The 18,747-nt window shown below is 38.9% G+C and overlaps 1 protein-coding gene across 2 annotated transcripts; it reads left to right on the forward strand.

Annotated features, from left to right (window-relative positions):
• Positions 1-846: 846 nt before the first annotated feature.
• On the forward strand, positions 847-18,738 carry slc17a7a (solute carrier family 17 member 7a). Of its 2 annotated transcripts, XR_001776839.1 has the most exons (14): positions 847-1,103; positions 8,343-8,595; positions 9,449-9,567; positions 9,700-9,814; positions 9,893-9,980; positions 10,480-10,566; positions 10,923-11,065; positions 11,178-11,327; positions 12,689-12,821; positions 13,436-13,546; positions 15,423-15,550; positions 15,633-15,702; positions 15,777-16,251; positions 16,639-18,738. XR_001776839.1 is itself a non-coding variant. In XM_008416577.2 (13 exons), the coding sequence occupies exons 1-13, from the start codon at positions 1,042-1,044 to the stop codon at positions 16,070-16,072; spliced, it is 1,755 nt and encodes a 584-aa protein (XP_008414799.1). In that variant the 5' UTR covers positions 847-1,041; the 3' UTR covers positions 16,073-18,738. The 2 variants fall into 2 exon arrangements, 1 of the variants encoding a protein (XP_008414799.1); XM_008416577.2 differs by having other exon boundaries at positions 15,777-18,738.
• Positions 18,739-18,747: the final 9 nt, after the last annotated feature.

An 18,747-nucleotide genomic window follows, 5' to 3' on the forward strand; every position in this document is an offset into this window, starting at 1 on the left:
GCTCAATAATGAAAGTGTTTCTGCAACACCATGTGCAGAAACAAATCAAATTCTGCCAGCACCCTTGAATGTGAAAACGGATTAAAACAATTGACAAAGCACCTTTTTGACTTTTCAAAGGCTTCTTTGAAAAGTCAACATCCAACATCCAAGAATTTGAGACTGTAATTCATGCTTTTCTTTATTCTACATAAATTCTTTGCACTCTGTTTGCAACCGTTGAGTTTGTGCTTGCAGGCTGCTCACATTGCAGCTGGATTTCAAGAAACATTTTTTACATCTGTTTTAGTAAAGACTTCCAGCCTACACGGCTCACAAAAAGCCAGAGATGTATGACTTTCAGGTGAAATTTGTGAGAAATGAAAAAGTTCACGCCACATTGATATCATGCCATGAAAGTGTTGCGTTTTAGTAGAAGCGTGCAAATAGGATTTCCTCATCTCAAGCAGCGTAATGAAACAAAAACCAGCGACGGTGCTACGTTCGCCTGTAAGTCATATTTGTTTTAGGTTTCTTTGTAAGTCCAATACATCTCTTAATAGATCGCTACTTCATTTGCTTAAACTGGTAAATACTACTTGAATATTAGTTTCTGAGAACTACAGATTCTGCACTTCATATAGAAACAACTAGCTTGACTTAATTCACCGCATGTGTAAATTATTCCAAACTACAAAAAAAAAAGCACATTATTCGCAGTTTTATGAGCACGTGAAGAAAAGCGGGGTGAAAACAAACCACATCTACGTCTTTTAGCTCTCATCACTCTGTGAGCAGCGATGACGAAGGTTTGGAACATTAATATTTTAAATCCTTTGCCTCTGCACGGTCCAGTCCTGCACACTGACAGGTTTCACGAATGCGCAGAGAAATCTAAAGGCTCCCCACCTGTCGCAGACCGTCAGCGGTGCTGGTTCAGTTGGGGAGGGATGAGAGAGGGAGAGTGATAGACTGAGCGAAAGAGGAGAGCAGCGCGCGTTCAGGCGGGACAGCAGGGCGCGCAGGACTTCAGCACACCGGCCGGGTCAAGGAGCTGCAAGGATGGAGATCCGACCGGACAGGTTCAAGGCGGTGGCCGGGAAAACCTTGGGGAAAATTCACAGGTACGCAATCTAAACATTATTGATATTTTCAGGCTGATGTTCTGACTTTTTACTCGTGTTTTCTGTTTGGACGCGCCATGCTCTGACCATTTCAGCTTTATTTATTTTATTTTTTTATTTTTTTTATTTTAATTTTTTTTACAGTTTAGAAAGTTTTTAAATTATATAGCTAAGGAGGGGGAAATGCAGTTTTGCTATATTTTATTTTACGCCAAAAAAAGTGTAGTTTAGTGCACCGCTTTGTGGAGTGCAATGATTGGAAGTGAAAGTGGAAAAAAATGGGTCGCCTGATGGAGAAAGACAATTGTTTGTTTGTTTGTTTTCTTTTTGGGGAATGGGGAATTGTCGTTTTTCTTCTTTTATTGTTTTCATTTCCATGTTTCTCCAAATGCATTTTTCTGATGAGATGTGGCCCTCAAAGATCAGTTCAAAAGAAAAGTCTGGTTACATAATATGTTCGTGATACATTGACCTCGCTGATATCTGTCTATCTATGCTTCTCTTACGTTTTTATATGCATGTATTTTTAGCATTAATTACCCAAATTCCTGTATTTTATTACATAAAAAATTAATAATCGTTGTACATCATCTGTCGTTTTTGGATATTAATCCTCAGTTAAGAAGGCTTGTAAAACGAGAAAGAGAGATAGTAAAAAAAAAAAAGCTGAAGTACATTCTAAAAAATAAAAATACTTTTTTTAAATGTCTGAAATACAAAACCCTAAAATTTGAAGGTGTTGCAGTCTTTTTGTTTTACCATGACTGTACACTGTAAATGTACATTCATTCATACAAAGAGCCTAGATCATGTTCAGGTGCAGTTCAGAGTTCATTTATAACTTAGGGAACAAAAGAGCATATAATAAAATAGTTGTTGGCATTTGCCTGGACAAAACATGAAGTCTTCAGAATGTTGTATGGATAGTTCAAGTCTTTTTTTTGTTGACATTTTAATGTAAAAAGTAATGCTAATGTTGCAATCAAGGAAAGAAAAAGCAAACTGCCTGTCAACAAGAGTATTTTCCACCTCTAAATGATGTATTCAAGTGTCCCTTCATATATAGAAACAGACCTTTATGTGTTTTAAACTGTTTAACATGCATATACTGTAAAACTGAATCTGTATTTGCAGAAAGTCAGTGAAGTTGTGCGGCTATGTTTTGGCATTTCATGCCAACTCAAGAGTTGCGTCTGAAACTGGTTTGCAGACGATATTTCTGGGAGGAAAAAGGAGAGATTAAAGACACTGATRGAACGAACCTCATGCAATAACCAACGCTTTAAGCTTCCGATCTCTCAGGATTTGAGGTAGCAACCAAACGTACAAATCCCGTCCTGAAATAGCCTGTTTTTCAGTCCAGCTGTCGAGCCATGCAAATCCCCGAACTCTCCCCTCCCACTCGCTCCATCCTGGCTCTATGTCACTTCCTCCTGTCTCTTCCTCCTCCTCCTCGTCACGCATCCATCGAACTACCAGCTGAGGGTCACCTGATCTAAAAACAAAAACCCCTCAAATATCTCCTTCTCAGTATCGGATTGGTTGTAGTGAACGTTTTTGTGACTTTTAGTGTCTCACCAGCACAAGATTTGAAACAGATTTAATGTTTCCATTTGAAATTATGAAACTGTGGGCAAACGGCGCAGCAAAACGTGTCCTAACACATGGCGTTCCTGGTGTTTGCAGTCTCTCCTCTGCACAGAGAAAACCGTGATTCCCCCCTCGATGAAAGCAGCCAGAAGTCCATCTATTATTTAAACGTTTTTTCACTCAGAATGCATCTCTTGTTTCTATATTAAACTGCACTAGGTAAGCACAAACTTCAGCCATGTAAGGTCAAGCGCATTCCTTGTTTCCGCAGTAGCTGAACTCTCAAAAGAAGAAATAATCCACTCGCTTTGTACAAGGGAGACTACTTAAAAATATCATCATGCAGAATCATGGTTATCTAATGAAAACTGTGTTGAAATGTAACACAGCTCCTAATGAAACATAAAAAAGATGGAAGCTGAACGCGTCGAGGATTGCTTGAGAGCTTATGGTTCACTACATAACAGGCAATACAGAAAATAACAGGTAATCCATATTTAATCCACTTGACTTGGAGCACAGTGCGTTTTTCTGTTACTACCTTTCATTGCTCGTTGTTGAGATGAAATATTCAAAACAAGGGCAAGATGATTTCATTTACTTCTGCTTGGACATCAGCGATTGTTTTTTTGTTTGTTTGTTTTTTTGGAGGTAGTGGATGTGACTGCACTCTTAATCAGTTTTGGCATAGTTAACTGGGTCAATCTGGCATGTAATGATGTGTGTGGAAGTGTTTAAGTTAAAAGGTTTTGGTTTTTGTTTTTTTGCAAATGATGCATGCAACATAGATGAGCAGTTTGGAGAGTCAGCTGCATCCACCCATCATGCTTCTTTTTTTTTTTTTTTTGGCTGCAGTGTTGTTATGCATGCATGAAGTCGGTCCAGCTCCACCGTATTGTTCTGCGCACCGTTCTGGTTGTGTTTTAACCGCAGCGCCACGGCAACAATGGATAGTTTATTCAAGGCGCCTTAAAAGTGATAAGTGTATGAAGGTCACACGTGTGGACACTCAAACACTAGAGGTGTGTTTGAGTGTGTGTATGTGTGTGTGGAGAGTGGGGTGGGTTGAGGGGGGGAAGTGCCCATGACAGGATGGGGAGGAGGGTGTCTCCCTGGGTGACACAGTCCCACCGAGACCCAATCTGTTCACTTCAGGGAGCGTGAGCGGCTCACAAAGGAAGAGGGGGGGAGGAAACACCACTTTCAGGATCACGAATAAAACACATTCCTTTATCAAGTGTTTGGTGCAAAATCTCAAAATGTTGAAATCAGGAAATAAAGGGGATCAATTTCTCAACATGAACGCAAACAGAAGCTGACTGGAGCTTGTGCCGTTATATAATATTTGCCACCCCCCGCCCCCATCACCGGCTTTCACTCAGTCGCTGTCATCCTCATAAGAGAGGATTATGCAGAACACACTGTGAACTGGTGAATTTGATGCACAAAGACAAGACCGAGGTCACTGGGCGTAACTGCCTTATCACTGATATCAAATCATTGCAAATTTAAACGGTAAAATCAGGCTCTGAACACGAACGTCAGCTTTAAACGCAGAACTAAACTACTCGTAAATATGGCACATTTTAGATTGTAACTTAATATGGAGCCGTTAAAAGTACAATTATTCATTTTAATCTATGTGCTCCTACAGGTGCAGGTTTGAAAAGATCAAATAAGTAGGAATAATAATTTATGTGACTGTCCTACTCATAGTAGGACATAAAGTTGAACTTTTCTGTTTTAAAATGAGAGGAAATATATTTATTTTGAACATGTAAAAAAAATTGCTTCGTTCAAATAAAAAAAAACTCAGACGTGTGGAATGCAAATGTTCTCAGCTCCCTAAAGTAAGAATTATGAAGAACTATATTTTATTACAGCTGCAAGAGGACATGTAGCTCTAGACAAACAACAAACACTATTTCGTCTGAGTGACCYTTATTTTCCTTTGGGACGTTTTTAAAGAATGTAAGAAGTCAAGATAGCTGAAGCATTTAAGAGTTCTTGTGGGTTAATACAGAAAGGATCCAGCAGCTCTGAAGTCCTGATGTTTCTCACCTTCAGGACTTCTTTCAACGCTTCTTTTTTTCCCTATACTCAAAAATGAAAGAAAATCCAGATTCTACCTCTCTGGTCTTCTGATAATCATTTTCTCAAACCTCTCTTCTGTCCTCAAAGAAGAGTAACAATTATACTGATTTAAAATGCACACTTCTGGACTCAATGATCTCCACTGGGTGTCATTAGAGTAAAGAAACCAGAAAGAAAAAAGTAAAATTGTTGTATGTAAAACTATTTAATAAGAATTAAAGTTTGTTTCTAAAGTCTAATGATTGAATCGCTGTAAACACATCTTGACATACGAAGCTCGGGTCTGATTCCTGTGGCCCGTCATCGGATCGTGAGCCTCCGCCGAGCCCATTCCTGCTCTAATTACGATATTTCAGGGAGCCTGAGGTCGCGGGGCTTCTGCCTGCTCATGCTCTCCTGCTCATTAATTGTTGCCAGCTGAGACCAGCCAGGTTCTCGCTATACGCTACGCCGAGTGGAAAGTTCAGCTGATGGAACCTCCAGCTCCGTTGTGATAGTGAGCCTCAAAATAAAAGACCTTTCATCCTCGCAAACCTGCACAGGTGCAGAAATGTTCCACGCTGGCTAGCCTGTCAGACGCTGATAGATCTGCTTTGCTATGCTGGGACACTTAAGCGCTCACAGGGCAGAGACAGAGTGGCCTTTGGTGGGAGACACGTAATTAACAACCACTTTTCCTGTGGGCTGCCCTCGTTAGTTAGCAGCATATGCGTGGATGTCAAGCTGCAATATGTTTTTTGACGCCTAATGAGGATCCTCCTGCAGCTTCCGCGAACGCTGAGCTAAAATTCAGCTTGGGCTCCACTCGGGGGGGGGGCGAGTCAGCACATTTGTTTAGCACACAGAGGACGGCGGTGTGAGAGCAACCAACTGGCTCAACCTGAGATGTGTAAACAACGTAGCAGCCTGACCTCAGTTTGCAGGGGCTTAAATAATACAAACTATTTCTAAACAGCTTGAAATTAACTCTAAAAGAAAACAGTGTGATCGATGGATCCATTCATTCTTTACTCACTCTTCTGTCATCCKTCTACTSTCCTTCATCCATCCTTCTTTCTTTCTTTCCTTTCTGTCTTYGGGGTTTTTTCAGGCTCTGTACTTTAAACCTGAAATATYTTTTCTGATTTCATGTTGAATTTTCTGTATTTAAACTTTGAAAGTTGACTAAAAATGAGCAAAAACATTTAAGAGACAAGCATGTTGACATGAAAATATGTCAATTTGTTTTTATTGTACTGTGGCTTGCATGTTAATGCACATCCTGCGGCTGGTTCAAAATACTACCTGTAACGACAGACATCAAAATTCYTCTTTATCTTCCACAGTCAGACAGGCAAAAACCCTTCAAATTTACTGGCCTTCCCATGTTTACACCAACAAATATGTTGAATTAGAGTGTGTTAGATGTCAAAAGCAGATAAATCACGTTTCAGCATCTCTCCTCAAACATTTGTCGCGCCAAATGTAGAACATGCTGAAGCGCCTGCCTGTCCCTCCATATTCATTTCCGGAAGTAAATCATTTTTGTAATCCTAATCTGAATGTGGTGACAGATTATGAGGGAGAGAAGGAGAGAGAGAGAGAGAGAGAGAGAGAGAGAGAGGCTGCAGCCTCACTAATCTTTTCTATATTCTAAAACTATGTTGCTTTGCAAGTATTTAATTTTATTTTTCATTTTCTGTTCTTTTTATCAAATGTAATGAGAGACTTTTAGTTGCATCTCTCWCTCTATCGGAGTGTRTTTTCCTTGATTTTCTCAAAGTGTTCTGCACATATTTACTGATTTGAATGRAYGAACAAATAGATTAGAGAGCCTGTTGTATAAAGAAAGAAAAGTAGAGGCGTAAAGGGGAATCTGCAAGCAGCGTAAGAAATATAAACACGTCATAGATGGAGCCAATTGTACATTCAAAGACCCAGAAGCCGGTGGACAGATAGGTTGTGGCAGATTATGGTGTAAAAAAGAAAAACATATGGAGTAAAATATTAATGCAACTCAAAAACATATTAATAATTGACCAGCGCCAGAGTCAGCCTGAAGAAGTTTTCCTGGAGTTCTGGCAGGTTGAAGAAGTTTTGCTACTGCAGCCTCGGCACTATGATTTTATTTTTTTAAAACCCAACCAGGATCCTCACTGCAGCTCCTATCCTTCTGGTTATCATGTCTGCTGGACTGGATGATTCTCCAGCTCAGTGACTAACTGGATTAGCACAACGCAAAGTGGAGGTCTGAGCGCGTGAAGTGAAACATGATGAAAGAAAACCTACCCTGCACAATCACACAGAAAGCACAGRGGAAGCCGCGTTCGCTTTCATCAGAGGTCCGCTCGCTTCGCGCTCGTCTGTCAGCGGGGGGGAGATCTCGAGCGATGTTGTTGTTACACAGATGGCCACTCCTCTGACTTCTCTGTTTGACGYCTGTGGAAAAATGTGACTCTGGAAATAATCCCACATATTCAAACAACAATACACGCCACTAAGATTTGTTTATTTTCCTTTAAAGGTGAACAGAGTGTATTTCTTTTCCTGACACGAAGACAGTAGATTGAAAAGAAAACAGATTAAAATGTGTTAATATGGTGGTTTGTAACTTAAAATATATAATAAATTTTATAAGCTAAGTCACTTTACAGATGTTTCCTTAACAACATCATATTTCTTGTTATAAGTTGAGGAATTGCAGTCAAATGATCCTCATAGTCAGTTTTACTAGAGATGCTCCAGAACAACCTATTTTTTCTTGATCAACTCTGATCAATGATTGCCAGGTTGGACACTGAAGAATCTTTTTTTTGTTTACCTCTCCATTAAATGCATCAAACTTAGGGTTAGGTAGTAAACCTTCATGCAATTGGTCAATTTACCAAAACCACTCCAAGAGCGCATCCTCAACTAATCCAGTCTTAGAAAGAATCAAAATAAAGAAATCCAAATCAGAATCAAATGTTCAGATATCGAAGAAAATAAGTACCACTGCTGGACAGGAGAAACTTGATTCTTTATCTACTTTTTGTTTTGTTTTTTATGTGSAAAATTCAGAAGTTTAGGTATTTTAGTCTTACAGCTGCCTGATTAAAAAACTGGATCTAAATTAACAACGTTCTTTACAGAAAAAGAAGACCCAAGAGAATGAGCAATGTCTTGAAAATCTATTAAAAATCAGCTACGTATCCGATTMTATATTAGTTTGTAGTGTCAGGTCACAGTACWAACCATCTTAAGGCACAGTTGTAACATTTTTTTTAAAGAAAATACATATTTTTTAGTTTGTTTTAAGTACCTAAGTTCAGACCTTTTTATTGAATCTATTTTTAACCAGGATAAAACACTCAGTGAGATTACTATTCTCTTTTACTAGACTCTGTGCTAAAACTGAAGCACAGCTTTTATTAATCAACAAACGAGTTCAAAAAGCAGACTTAGATCTAACATAGAGACAAAAAAAATCCCAAAAAGGAGAAGAAACACATTTTTAGTCAATCCATCTTTGGGGAAGCGCTACAGTTGGCTCATATGCCTTTTTTTTATATACTTTATTTTGTCTACCCGCTTTAGGCTCATTGAGAAACGACAGGCCAATGGAGAAACCATCGAGTTATCAGCTGAAGGCCGCCCGGAGCTGGTGGAGGAGAAGGAGCTGCCCGTGGTGGACTGCACCTGCTTCGGCCTCCCCAGGCGGTACATCATCGCCATCCTGTGTGGTTTGGGCTTCTGCATCTCCTTTGGTATTAGATGCAACCTGGGTGTTGCTATCGTTAGCATGGTCAATGACCATACGGTCTACAAAGGCAACAAGGAGGTGCTTGTGGTAAGTAGTGAGAAATAATTTGAAGGACATATTTTGAAAAAAAAGAAAAAWKCAACGTGAAGGCTAATTTCTGTAGATTGCTAGCATTATTTCCTGTCCTGTTCAAGCTAGYTTTACAGCTTATGGTYTTTGTAAAGATAATACCTGTTATTTAGGTTTAAAAATACAGCTTTGTTCAATTAATTTGGCATTTCTGTGGTTGTAGATGAACATATTTAGATTATATGTCATAATTATGAAAGGTTTGCAACTTTTTGGTAAAATAAGAGTAATCTTTTTACAGACCAGGATTAGGACACACCACAGGTAGTCACTTTTGAGACAAGTGGATAAATAGAGACAGAAAAGCAAAAATGTCTACTTGAACAGCAAAACGTTAAGAAATTTTTACGTTAACCTTTACATTTATTGTTGCTGTTACACCCAAAAATCCCCTTTGTGTTACAATAAAGGAAGAAAAAAACCTTTTTCTATTGTTTAAATGAAAATTACCGAATGCACTAACAGGCAATAAAGAGCCATGTTTTTATGCTCTCAATATATTACAGTTTAATGCATTAGGCTACATATCACTTTGGAATATATTACAATTCAATAAATTTTTTTTTTACTTCTTGTGAATCAGTAAAGAGGAAAATCCATTCAGCCGTTTATTTATTTATTTATTTATTTAATTTTATTTTTTTACAAAACCAACATAGAAAAGCACAAGGTTTAAATCAAGGTCAATCATTGGTTCAGGTCAGTTTCGATATCTTTTTTCGATGGCTCAAATGAGGGCTTCAGTGCAGTTCAATGAAAATAAATGTGTTGGTTAGTTTTGCAACTAATAAAATGTTATTCTTCCTTTCAGGCTGCACAGTTCACCTGGGACCCAGAGACGGTGGGGATGATCCACGGCTCCTTCTTCTGGGGCTACATAGTCACACAGATCCCYGGTGGCTTTATATGTCAAAAATTTGCAGCCAACAGGTGAATATTCCCACTTCTGCACACAAACTTCTTCTGGTGCATTTTCTAAGTGTTTTCCGTTCCGCTTTTCTTCTTCTGACGTTGATTTTGATTTCGACTCTTATAACCTGCTTGCCCTTTGTGTGTTTTAAGAGTGTTTGGCTTCGCCATCGTGGCCACGTCCGTCCTCAACATGCTGATCCCGTCTGCAGCTCGCTGCCACTACAGCTGCGTCATTCTTGTGAGGATATGTCAAGGCCTTGTTGAGGTGCAGTATGTGTCTCTGTGCAGATCTTCACGCTGGACTTTGTGCACAAGCATTTGCTGACCGTGTTTTGCCCTTCAGGGTGTATCGTACCCAGCCTGCCACGGGATCTGGGCCAAGTGGGCGCCTCCTCTTGAGAGAAGTCGATTAGCCACAACAGCCTTTTGTGGTAAAGTTTTTGGAGCTTGCTTGGAACRAAATGTCTGAATTTGAAGAAGAGGCTTCTCATTATAACAAATTTTGCTGGATGATAAATTGTTCCAGAAGTTATTGCTATAGCGATAATGTTGTTGTTTTGAAATAATAGCACAAACACACATTCTAGAAGATCAGCAAACTTTACATTTTAATGAACATTTAACACTGGCACTTAACGACAATTTAAATATCAAAAATAAAATACATAAAACAACAAATAAAATTAATTTTGAAGTCTTTGTAAACAAAATTKCCCTTCAAAAAACAAAACAGCTAGTTGAGACCAAAGTGAAGACTTTTGTCATCCAGTTTTTGGTAGAAAGAGAGAAAAAAAGAGAAACGATAAATTGTGGAAATTATTGAGTTTGTTGTGACAGGCCTACCTGTGAAGTTGAGGTCTGATAATGTAATGAGAGAGAAATAAATGTTTTTACATCTGTGTTGTTTTCTTGTGTTTGTTTCGGTTTTAGGATCCTATGCTGGGGCAGTGGTGGCCATGCCTTTAGCTGGGATACTGGTGCAATACATCGGGTGGCCTTCTGTATTTTATGTCTATGGTTAGTATCCTTAAACAGTGCCTTGCAAAGGTGTGCACATCCTATGAGAACAGAACTTTATGGCTTTTTTTTTCATTACAAAACACTATTTGTGAGATATATTTAGGTGATATTTTATTGGGGATTTTTAATGTGGCAAACAGACAAAAAGCGTGACTGTGACTTAAAAGGCAAGCGATTCTGGTTTTCTTGTTGCTGTTTTGCTCACTGATGTTTTCTAGCACAAATAGCTGGAGTTATACTTAAATTAAACAACACAAAGCTGGTCTTTGACGTGGTTAGTGGCACTGGGATTTTGTTTTCAGACTTACATTTTTTTCTCTTTYCCGCTCTGTCGTCGTCTCGTCCTCTCCCAGGCAGTTTCGGGATATTCTGGTATTTATTCTGGATTCTTGTGTCATATGAGAGCCCAGCAGTCCATCCCACTATCACTCCAGAGGAGAGAAAATACATTGARGATGCAATCGGAGAATCTGCAACTTTTCTCAATCCCCTTCATGTATGCTGCTACATGACACTCAGAGATTTTTATTCATAAATTTACAAATAAGAGAGRTTGAATGCTTGATGGACGGTGAATTATTTTGYTCCCATTTTTCTTTTGATGGCAGAAATTTAAAACGCCATGGAGACATTTCTTCACCTCCATGCCGGTCTACGCCATCATTGTGGCCAATTTCTGCAGGAGCTGGACCTTCTACCTGCTGCTCATCAGCCAGCCTGCGTATTTTGAAGAAGTTTTTGGCTTTGAGATCAGCAAGGTGAGTCTAAGAACACTTTTTTGTAGATGGGAAATATGGTTCTCCATATGAAGATTTAAAAAGCACGACGTCACTTGTGTGGTTTCGCCCCAAAAGGTTTCTCATATCCAGTCAGTGGGAAGAGTATCTTCACCCACCTCTGCACTGACCTGCAGCCTCCAAGTTGGATTATATTACAGTTTAAAAATCTAGACCATGAGTGATTGTCGCCAGTTTTAGTTTTTAAGATATTTCAACAAGAAAATTAGAATCCTTTCTTTAATAACACTAATGATATATCAAACATTCTCCACATCTAAGGAAATAAAAAGATTATTTTAACCAAACTGTCTCCTTTTAGGCGTTCTTCTAGGTTTTCATGTGGGTGTTTTTCTTTACAGATTTTTATTTTATTTAATTTTTTTGTGTGTGTAGGAAGCATTGTTCTTTGTAGTGCAAAATTAAAGTACTTCGATATTCCATATATAAGTAGCAAACACATGAGAATCCAGGGTTAGGTCGACTTGCATCATGCTAGCATTTATGCTAACAGCGAATTRTTTYAYACAAAGGAACCGCGTGATGATTTGGTACCAACAACTACAAAAGATTTAATATTCTGGGTTTTTTGTAAAATGTCTGTGTAATTGGTGAATCCTGTTTCCATCTCCTTGTCTTTGCACTGAAATTAATCTGCTTTGGGATGTTGTCTTTTTAGTGGGAATAATGACATTTTGAGAAAAACCACTCCTAAACYACTCCCTCTTGTTCCACATGCCACAGCACAAAAGCACGTCAAATCCAGAAGTCCTACGTGTTAAATCCTCCCACCTTTTTCTTCACCTTTCACCCCATTCAAGCTTTAKTTTTTATCTGTTTCTATGGCAGATCCAGACGTTCCCAGCTTACATGGAGAGCTGCCTTCAAACCCAGATAAAATCATCACTTACCTCTGTTTTTTTATCTTCTTTATTAGTTATTGTGGTCTAAAATTGTATTTTTGGTATATAATGTTTTRAGGTTATCGTCACAGGCGTTGCCAATGAGTGGAGGGAGAACATTTAATCATTAATCACTCTTAAAGTAAACAGTAAAAACTTATAACAGCCTGTTACCTTGAGATGTGAAGGCCACATATCCACCAATAAGTCCTTCCTGTGTTGACTTTTATAGTTTTTACTAAAGTATAAACTTCTGTCTTCTGTCCAAACAAAAAGCAGAGAATGACGACATGGCAGTTTAATTCAGTAGTAAAAACTATAGAGGTATTTTGACGCCTTGTGTCTGTGAAGTTAAATTCCTCAGTACAAAACCTTCTCCCTTTGTCTTTTTTTCTGGCTCGCTCTTATTCCCCACTGTTTCTACATGTTTTTCCTCGTCAGGTGGGCATCGTGTCAGCTTTGCCCCATCTGGTGATGACAATCATCGTGCCTATCGGAGGCCAACTGGCCGACTACCTGAGGACTCACAACCTGATGTCCACCACCAACGTCAGAAAGCTCATGAACTGTGGAGGTGAGAGAGCGTCGGGCCTGAAAGGACGATCTGTGGAGAAGCACAGGGAGGACTGAACAGGAAACAGAGAAAAAAAAAGAGTTTCATCRACGAAAGCCACGACTCTTTATGCTGTTTTGATTTTATTTTAATTGGAACATTGTCAAATAAAAACTACATAGGATTTTAAAAATTTTATATTATCCATATTTATAAAATGTGATTTCTTCTGCTTTCAAAAAACCTGCTAAGATATATTATAAAAAAGGAAACTCAAAATAAGTTAGAAATGTACAAAAACTGAAAGCCAGTGATCAGAAAAAAAAMCCTTCCTGTCTTGTGTTGTGATCTGAATGCGCAACACTGTTAAATAACATTAAAAATTAAYAACATTATAAACATAAGTGACTCATTTACAAACACCAGCTCCTCTCCTCAGCATCCATTAGTAGGCCTTAAAGTGYAGCTGTATGCAGAATCATATTAATATTTCAGCACAGCKTAAAGGTCATATCACCATGTGCTAAAAAAACACGTCTGGCATTTCTGACATATTTATGATGCACCGCTTGGTAATCAAGAGCAGCGCCGCAGTGAGAAAAGAGTTTAACTGCGTATTTGTTCTCCTGTTTCAGGTTTCGGGATGGAGGCCACCCTCCTTCTGGTGGTCGGATTTTCTCACACTAAAATTATTGCCATTACTTTCCTGGTCCTCGCTGTGGGGTTCAGCGGCTTTGCAATCTCAGGTAGGAAACATGTTTTTAGTGTCTCTATGTTATAGTAATCTTATATCACTTTATCAAAAATACAGCTTTGAATCCCAGAAGACACTTGACAAGGACTGAAAAAAAAACTTTCAAGAGATTCACCTTCCAGCAGGACAACAACCCTGAACATGCAGCCAGAGCAACAGGGGGTCTTTTAGATAAAAACCTATTCATGTGTTAGGATTACCCAATCTAGGTCTATGCCTTAGTACAATTTTAAATTTGTTGCAAGATGCTTTTCACCCCAAATGCAAAGAATGTGCAAAAAAAAAAAAAAGACTTGCAGTGGAAATTGCAGCAAATGCTTGTTTATTAAGTGTTGACTGAAGGCACTGAACAGAAACGCGGCACACTTTTCTAAACCAAAGTTTGTGCTTGTAGAAAGACCGAATGTGAAAGCAAATCACTGGGTATGAATAATTTGGGAAGTTTTTACACCTCATCAGTTCACAAGAACTGAGGAAGTMTTTTAGTTGAGAATTTGGAAATGAGCTAGTGGGCTAATATTATGTGTTTATTTTTCTTTTTTTTAAAGGTCAGATGATGAAATGAGGAGAAAAAGTTAAACAAGCAGCTTCCACTGGAACACAGTGAGGACTCGGAATTTAAAACATTAGACAAACCACTATTACAGCACTAAGAGCTGAATTATTTCTGATGTTAAGTGAAGGAAGTTAGGATTTACTCTTAAAAACAAGCTCAAAAATCAAAGACGAAGCAGATTTGACATGACTGTCTCTACATCTCTGAACTGGGAGTGGAAATCCTGACACCACAGTGAAAATAAGTTATTAATATCGATGGGACTCAAAAAGTGACCGAGTGCTTTTCTTTGAGGATTGAGTTGGAATTTTTAGCATCCAAATTATAACTCACAGGGAAGGAAACTATTATTTATTGTAGAATATTGTCCCTTTGTGAAACAATGCCCTCTAAAAACAGGACAAAGAAAGACTACCTAAGAMTACAAAGGGTGCTGAAGATTGATAGCATTAATGCTGCAGTGCAGCCTGTTGGCTTATTTACAAATGCAGTCTGGACAGTTATGATGAAAAAAAAAATCTTAGTCATCAATAAAATAGCAAGTTTGCTTGTGGAGAGCTGGAACTTTACTGGAATATATATATATATATATATATATATATAAAAGCTGTAGCTTTAGCCGAAATAGCAAAAGGTTGAAATCTGACGGAGCTCCTGTGAAACGCAGCGCAGCTCTCCTTCAGTTCGGGTCTCTCACTGAGCAGACTTCAGCAGTCAATGTGAAGAATCATTTATGAATTATCTATGCCCTCAACATGCACAAAGGCTTTGCAACCCAGCAAACAAATGTCAATAAGTATCACTGTCTTATTAAGTTAGATCAGCTTGTTTCACACTCTGGGTACCAGCTTCCTTTGTTATTTCAGTATGATYTTTYATTTATTTTTCCTGTATTTCCTTTTAATTTCTTCTTCCTTTGCTTGCAAGTGACCAGATTTATCTGCTGTGTCCGACGAAACCTTTCAAATTTAGTCGATTCCCCATATTTTCAAATTGTTGTCCCGTCAAAAGACCCAATGATGAATAATTTTCTGGTATTTCAGTGATTTAATTAGGCTTCCAATGCCATTAAAAACAGAAACAGGCATCACAAGTCCTCTTCTGTGCTAACAGGAAGCATAAGCTACATTTCATATATTCGTCCAAGCCTACCTGGAGGATTAGCACTTTATCACTGAATTAAAATACTCAAATTAAAGGTTTGATTCTTATAAAATATGTCAGAAAATGTAAGTGCAAAAAATAAAAGCATGAATTTATTCTATGATTTTTAAAGCATTCTTTTTAACAATGTCTGTTTTTGCTTTTAAAGGGTTTAATGTTAATCACTTGGATATTGCCCCTCGATATGCCAGCATACTGATGGGAATTTCCAACGGAGTGGGAACGTTATCAGGAATGGTGTGTCCTCTCATAGTGGGGGCCATGACCAAACACAAGGTGACCGATTTACTTCTTCCAAGGTATTCACAATGTTTTAGGTCGAATTTGAAACTAAGTTGGATCTTTTGCATAACTTTAGACGCGTGAGGAGTGGCAGTACGTCTTCCTCATAGCRTCTGTCGTCCACTACGGAGGAGTGATTTTCTACGGTAGGTATGGTCCGCTCCGAGAAATGGTCTGTTTGGTTCCACTTAAAAGCAACAGAACTTCCTCTTCCATCCAGGGATCTTTGCATCCGGGGAGAAGCAGTGGTGGGCCGACATAGAGGACACGAGCGAGGAGAAATGCGGAATAATCAACGAGGACGAACTGGCCAATGAGACGGAGGAGATCTACCGTGGAGGCGGCCAGTACGGGGCCATGGGTCAGCCGGTGGTGGCGGGTTCAAATGGAGGAGGAGGCGGTGGAGGTGGCGGAGCGGGATGGGTTACAGACTGGGATAAGTCTGAGGAGTACGTGCAACCGCCAGGATATAATTCTTACATGCATGGTGGAGGGAAGGAGAAGGAGCTGACATAGAAGACTGAAGTGATTTCAACAAAAAAATAAGTAAATGAGAAGATTGTTTGTGTAGAAGGATTATAAGGGAGCTGCTGAGGTACACTGAGGACATTTAAGGACATTTACAGTTGCACATGTCAAGAGTCTGGATCCGCTATGTTGCAGGCGTGTGCGTGTGTGTGTGTGTGTGTGTGTGTGTTTGTGGGTGTCCAGTGGATCTGCAGAAGCATACAGTTTTCATTTACAAAATCTGGACTCTTCTCTCCCAGACTTTCTTTCTGATCCTGACTTCATGGTGAAGGTTGCAGCAGTTTTGTTTCCAAGCCGTTGCTGAGGAGTTTGTGTGTGAGAAAGAAAAAGCGGTGGTCTTTTGTTGTTTTTACATTTTTATTTGTAAGCATTTTGGATTTTTTTTTTCAATTTATGACATAAAACAGTGTTTAAATTACTAAAAATAMATTGTGAAATGGTGCAGCTTCATAGTTTCAGAAGAAATAACAAAACATGTCGGTGAAAAGGAGGGTCTTGGTGTTGGCTTGCATCAGTCTGTGCACATAAATATAATCTGATTTTTGATGGAAAAGGTGTGTGTGTGTGTGCGTGCGTGTGTGTGTGTGTGTGTTAAAGTGTATCTGGTTTTAGCAGTGTCCCACCCAGGACAGGGTCAACTATTAGATAAACAGTTCAGGTCAGAGGTTTACATGCACCCAGTGATGCATTCAGACGATTTCTTTTTTTCCAGCACCAGCTCTGTGCTGGAACATACACACCTGGTTCTCCAGACACGGTGTGTGTAACGACATCCAAACAGTTCAGCTCTGGCTCCATTTCACCAGAGTTTGTTCTGCAAGTATTAAACTGGCTTGTCCAGATCTTTCTGAAGCTCTCTGTGAGTGATCCTTAGCTTTCTTCACATTGAAGCCAGGTTAACACTGCCGTAGACTGACGGGATGCCAAAGAAAAAGAAAAAAAAAAGAAGCCCCTGCAATAATAATTGTTCATTTTTAGGATGTGATGTTTTTATGTCTAAGAAAACTGTATTAGCTGTCAAGCATGGTGGCGAAAGCGTTATGTTGAGGGTCGGTTTTAGTGCCACTGTTATTTGTATGTTGTCCAAAGTAAGTGGAATAATGAGAAAGGAAAATGTTCTTCAACTTCGCCACAAGCCAACATCCAGTTGGTTCTGTGTTGGAAACAGATGGATTTACAAAAAGAACAGTGATTCCTAAAAAAAAAAAAAATGCTTTTGGAATGGAAAAATTAGGCTGAGATTAAAAATAGCAGATACTTTAACCCTATTTAAAAAATTGTGGACATTTTAAATTTTGATTTGTGCCTTTAACCAAACCAAACAGAATTATCCAATGACCTACAAAAAGTCAGTGGCGTCTCTGCAAATCGCTAAGGGACATTTTAATTAAATTGCTTGCTGCACGATGATTCCACCCTTCATATTCCTATTTACAAAGACAATGAGTGTGTATAAATGTCTGACCTGAACTACACACAAAAGCAGAAGTTTATGCCCGCCTATCTGAGATATGTCAGTAAATAAAGTGTCATGACTTCACTGCTTATTTAGCAGAACAACGGTTCTGACCTTACACTTTACGAACAGTCAAGCCTTTCCTTCTGTCTCTGGAGCTTCTTCTCTTCTGGTCTATCTTTGCCTTTCTATTTTTCTCTCTGTCCTTTCTAGCTTAATTTCTGTCGTGTGTGTGTGTGTCAAGGGGTCAGGTGTCGCGTGTGCATGTGTGGCAGCAAGTGTGCGGTTGTGTCAGATGCCGGTGCTGAAACATTGTGCGGTGAGCGTGTTTTAATTTGCACAACTTTCCAGCCTCCTCTCTCTCTCTTTCTCTCTCTTTTTTTTCCACTCGTAATGCACAACAAAATACAGAGTGTTTATTTCATCCGTGCACAGCAAAGTGCAAACACGCAGAAAGAATGGTGACACAGATTTTAATCATTAAAGAGAAACCCACCACTGCCAATAAGCAAGCATTTTCTGGCAAATATTGTCAGTGAATGTGTAAAATACAGCCATGCAGTCAAATGTTTCTTTTTTGCACACCCTGTTATAGCGTCTATCTCTGTTTTGGTGCAATGACCGCTCAGGATTTTYTTGCAGAGGAACTACTGAACTGCCTAACCTTTGCATTGAATTCATAAAATAACGTATGCATACTCAAATACACACATAACTCCTGCTTTAATGTTAAGCAACATCTTTCAAATGAAAACATGTATAAATGAGTCCTTTTCGGATCCTGTTTGTCATCAACTAAGAATGTTAAAAAACTGATGTGAGGGCACAATGTTGGTGGCCTCTGTTGACAAATCATTGTTTAAAAGGGTAAGCCAGATGTTGTTCTGAGTGTAACGTGTTTGAGACATGAATGATTATTTCTTGTGTAACAATTTGTTTCTGTGTGTCGTATCGGTGTATCTTTAATGGATTTTCTTCTTTGTCAAACGTTTTGGCTGTTCMAATGTTCTCCTCTCCTCTCTCGACGAAATGTGTGGTTTGCTGGGTGAGAATTGGTGTACGGAGAAGAAAAAAAGAGGTACCGTAATTTAAACTCGCAGAAATGTGGAAATATTTTATGTATAAAAGAAAACTGTACATGTGAGATGAACCTTGTGTAAAATAAAGATTGGAGAGACTTCAGATGGTTTCAACGAAATCGTGTCGT

The sequence above is a fragment of the Poecilia reticulata genome, linkage group LG8 (genome assembly GCF_000633615.1).
Source record: "Poecilia reticulata strain Guanapo linkage group LG8, Guppy_female_1.0+MT, whole genome shotgun sequence".
Taxonomy (NCBI): Eukaryota; Metazoa; Chordata; class Actinopteri; order Cyprinodontiformes; family Poeciliidae; genus Poecilia; species Poecilia reticulata.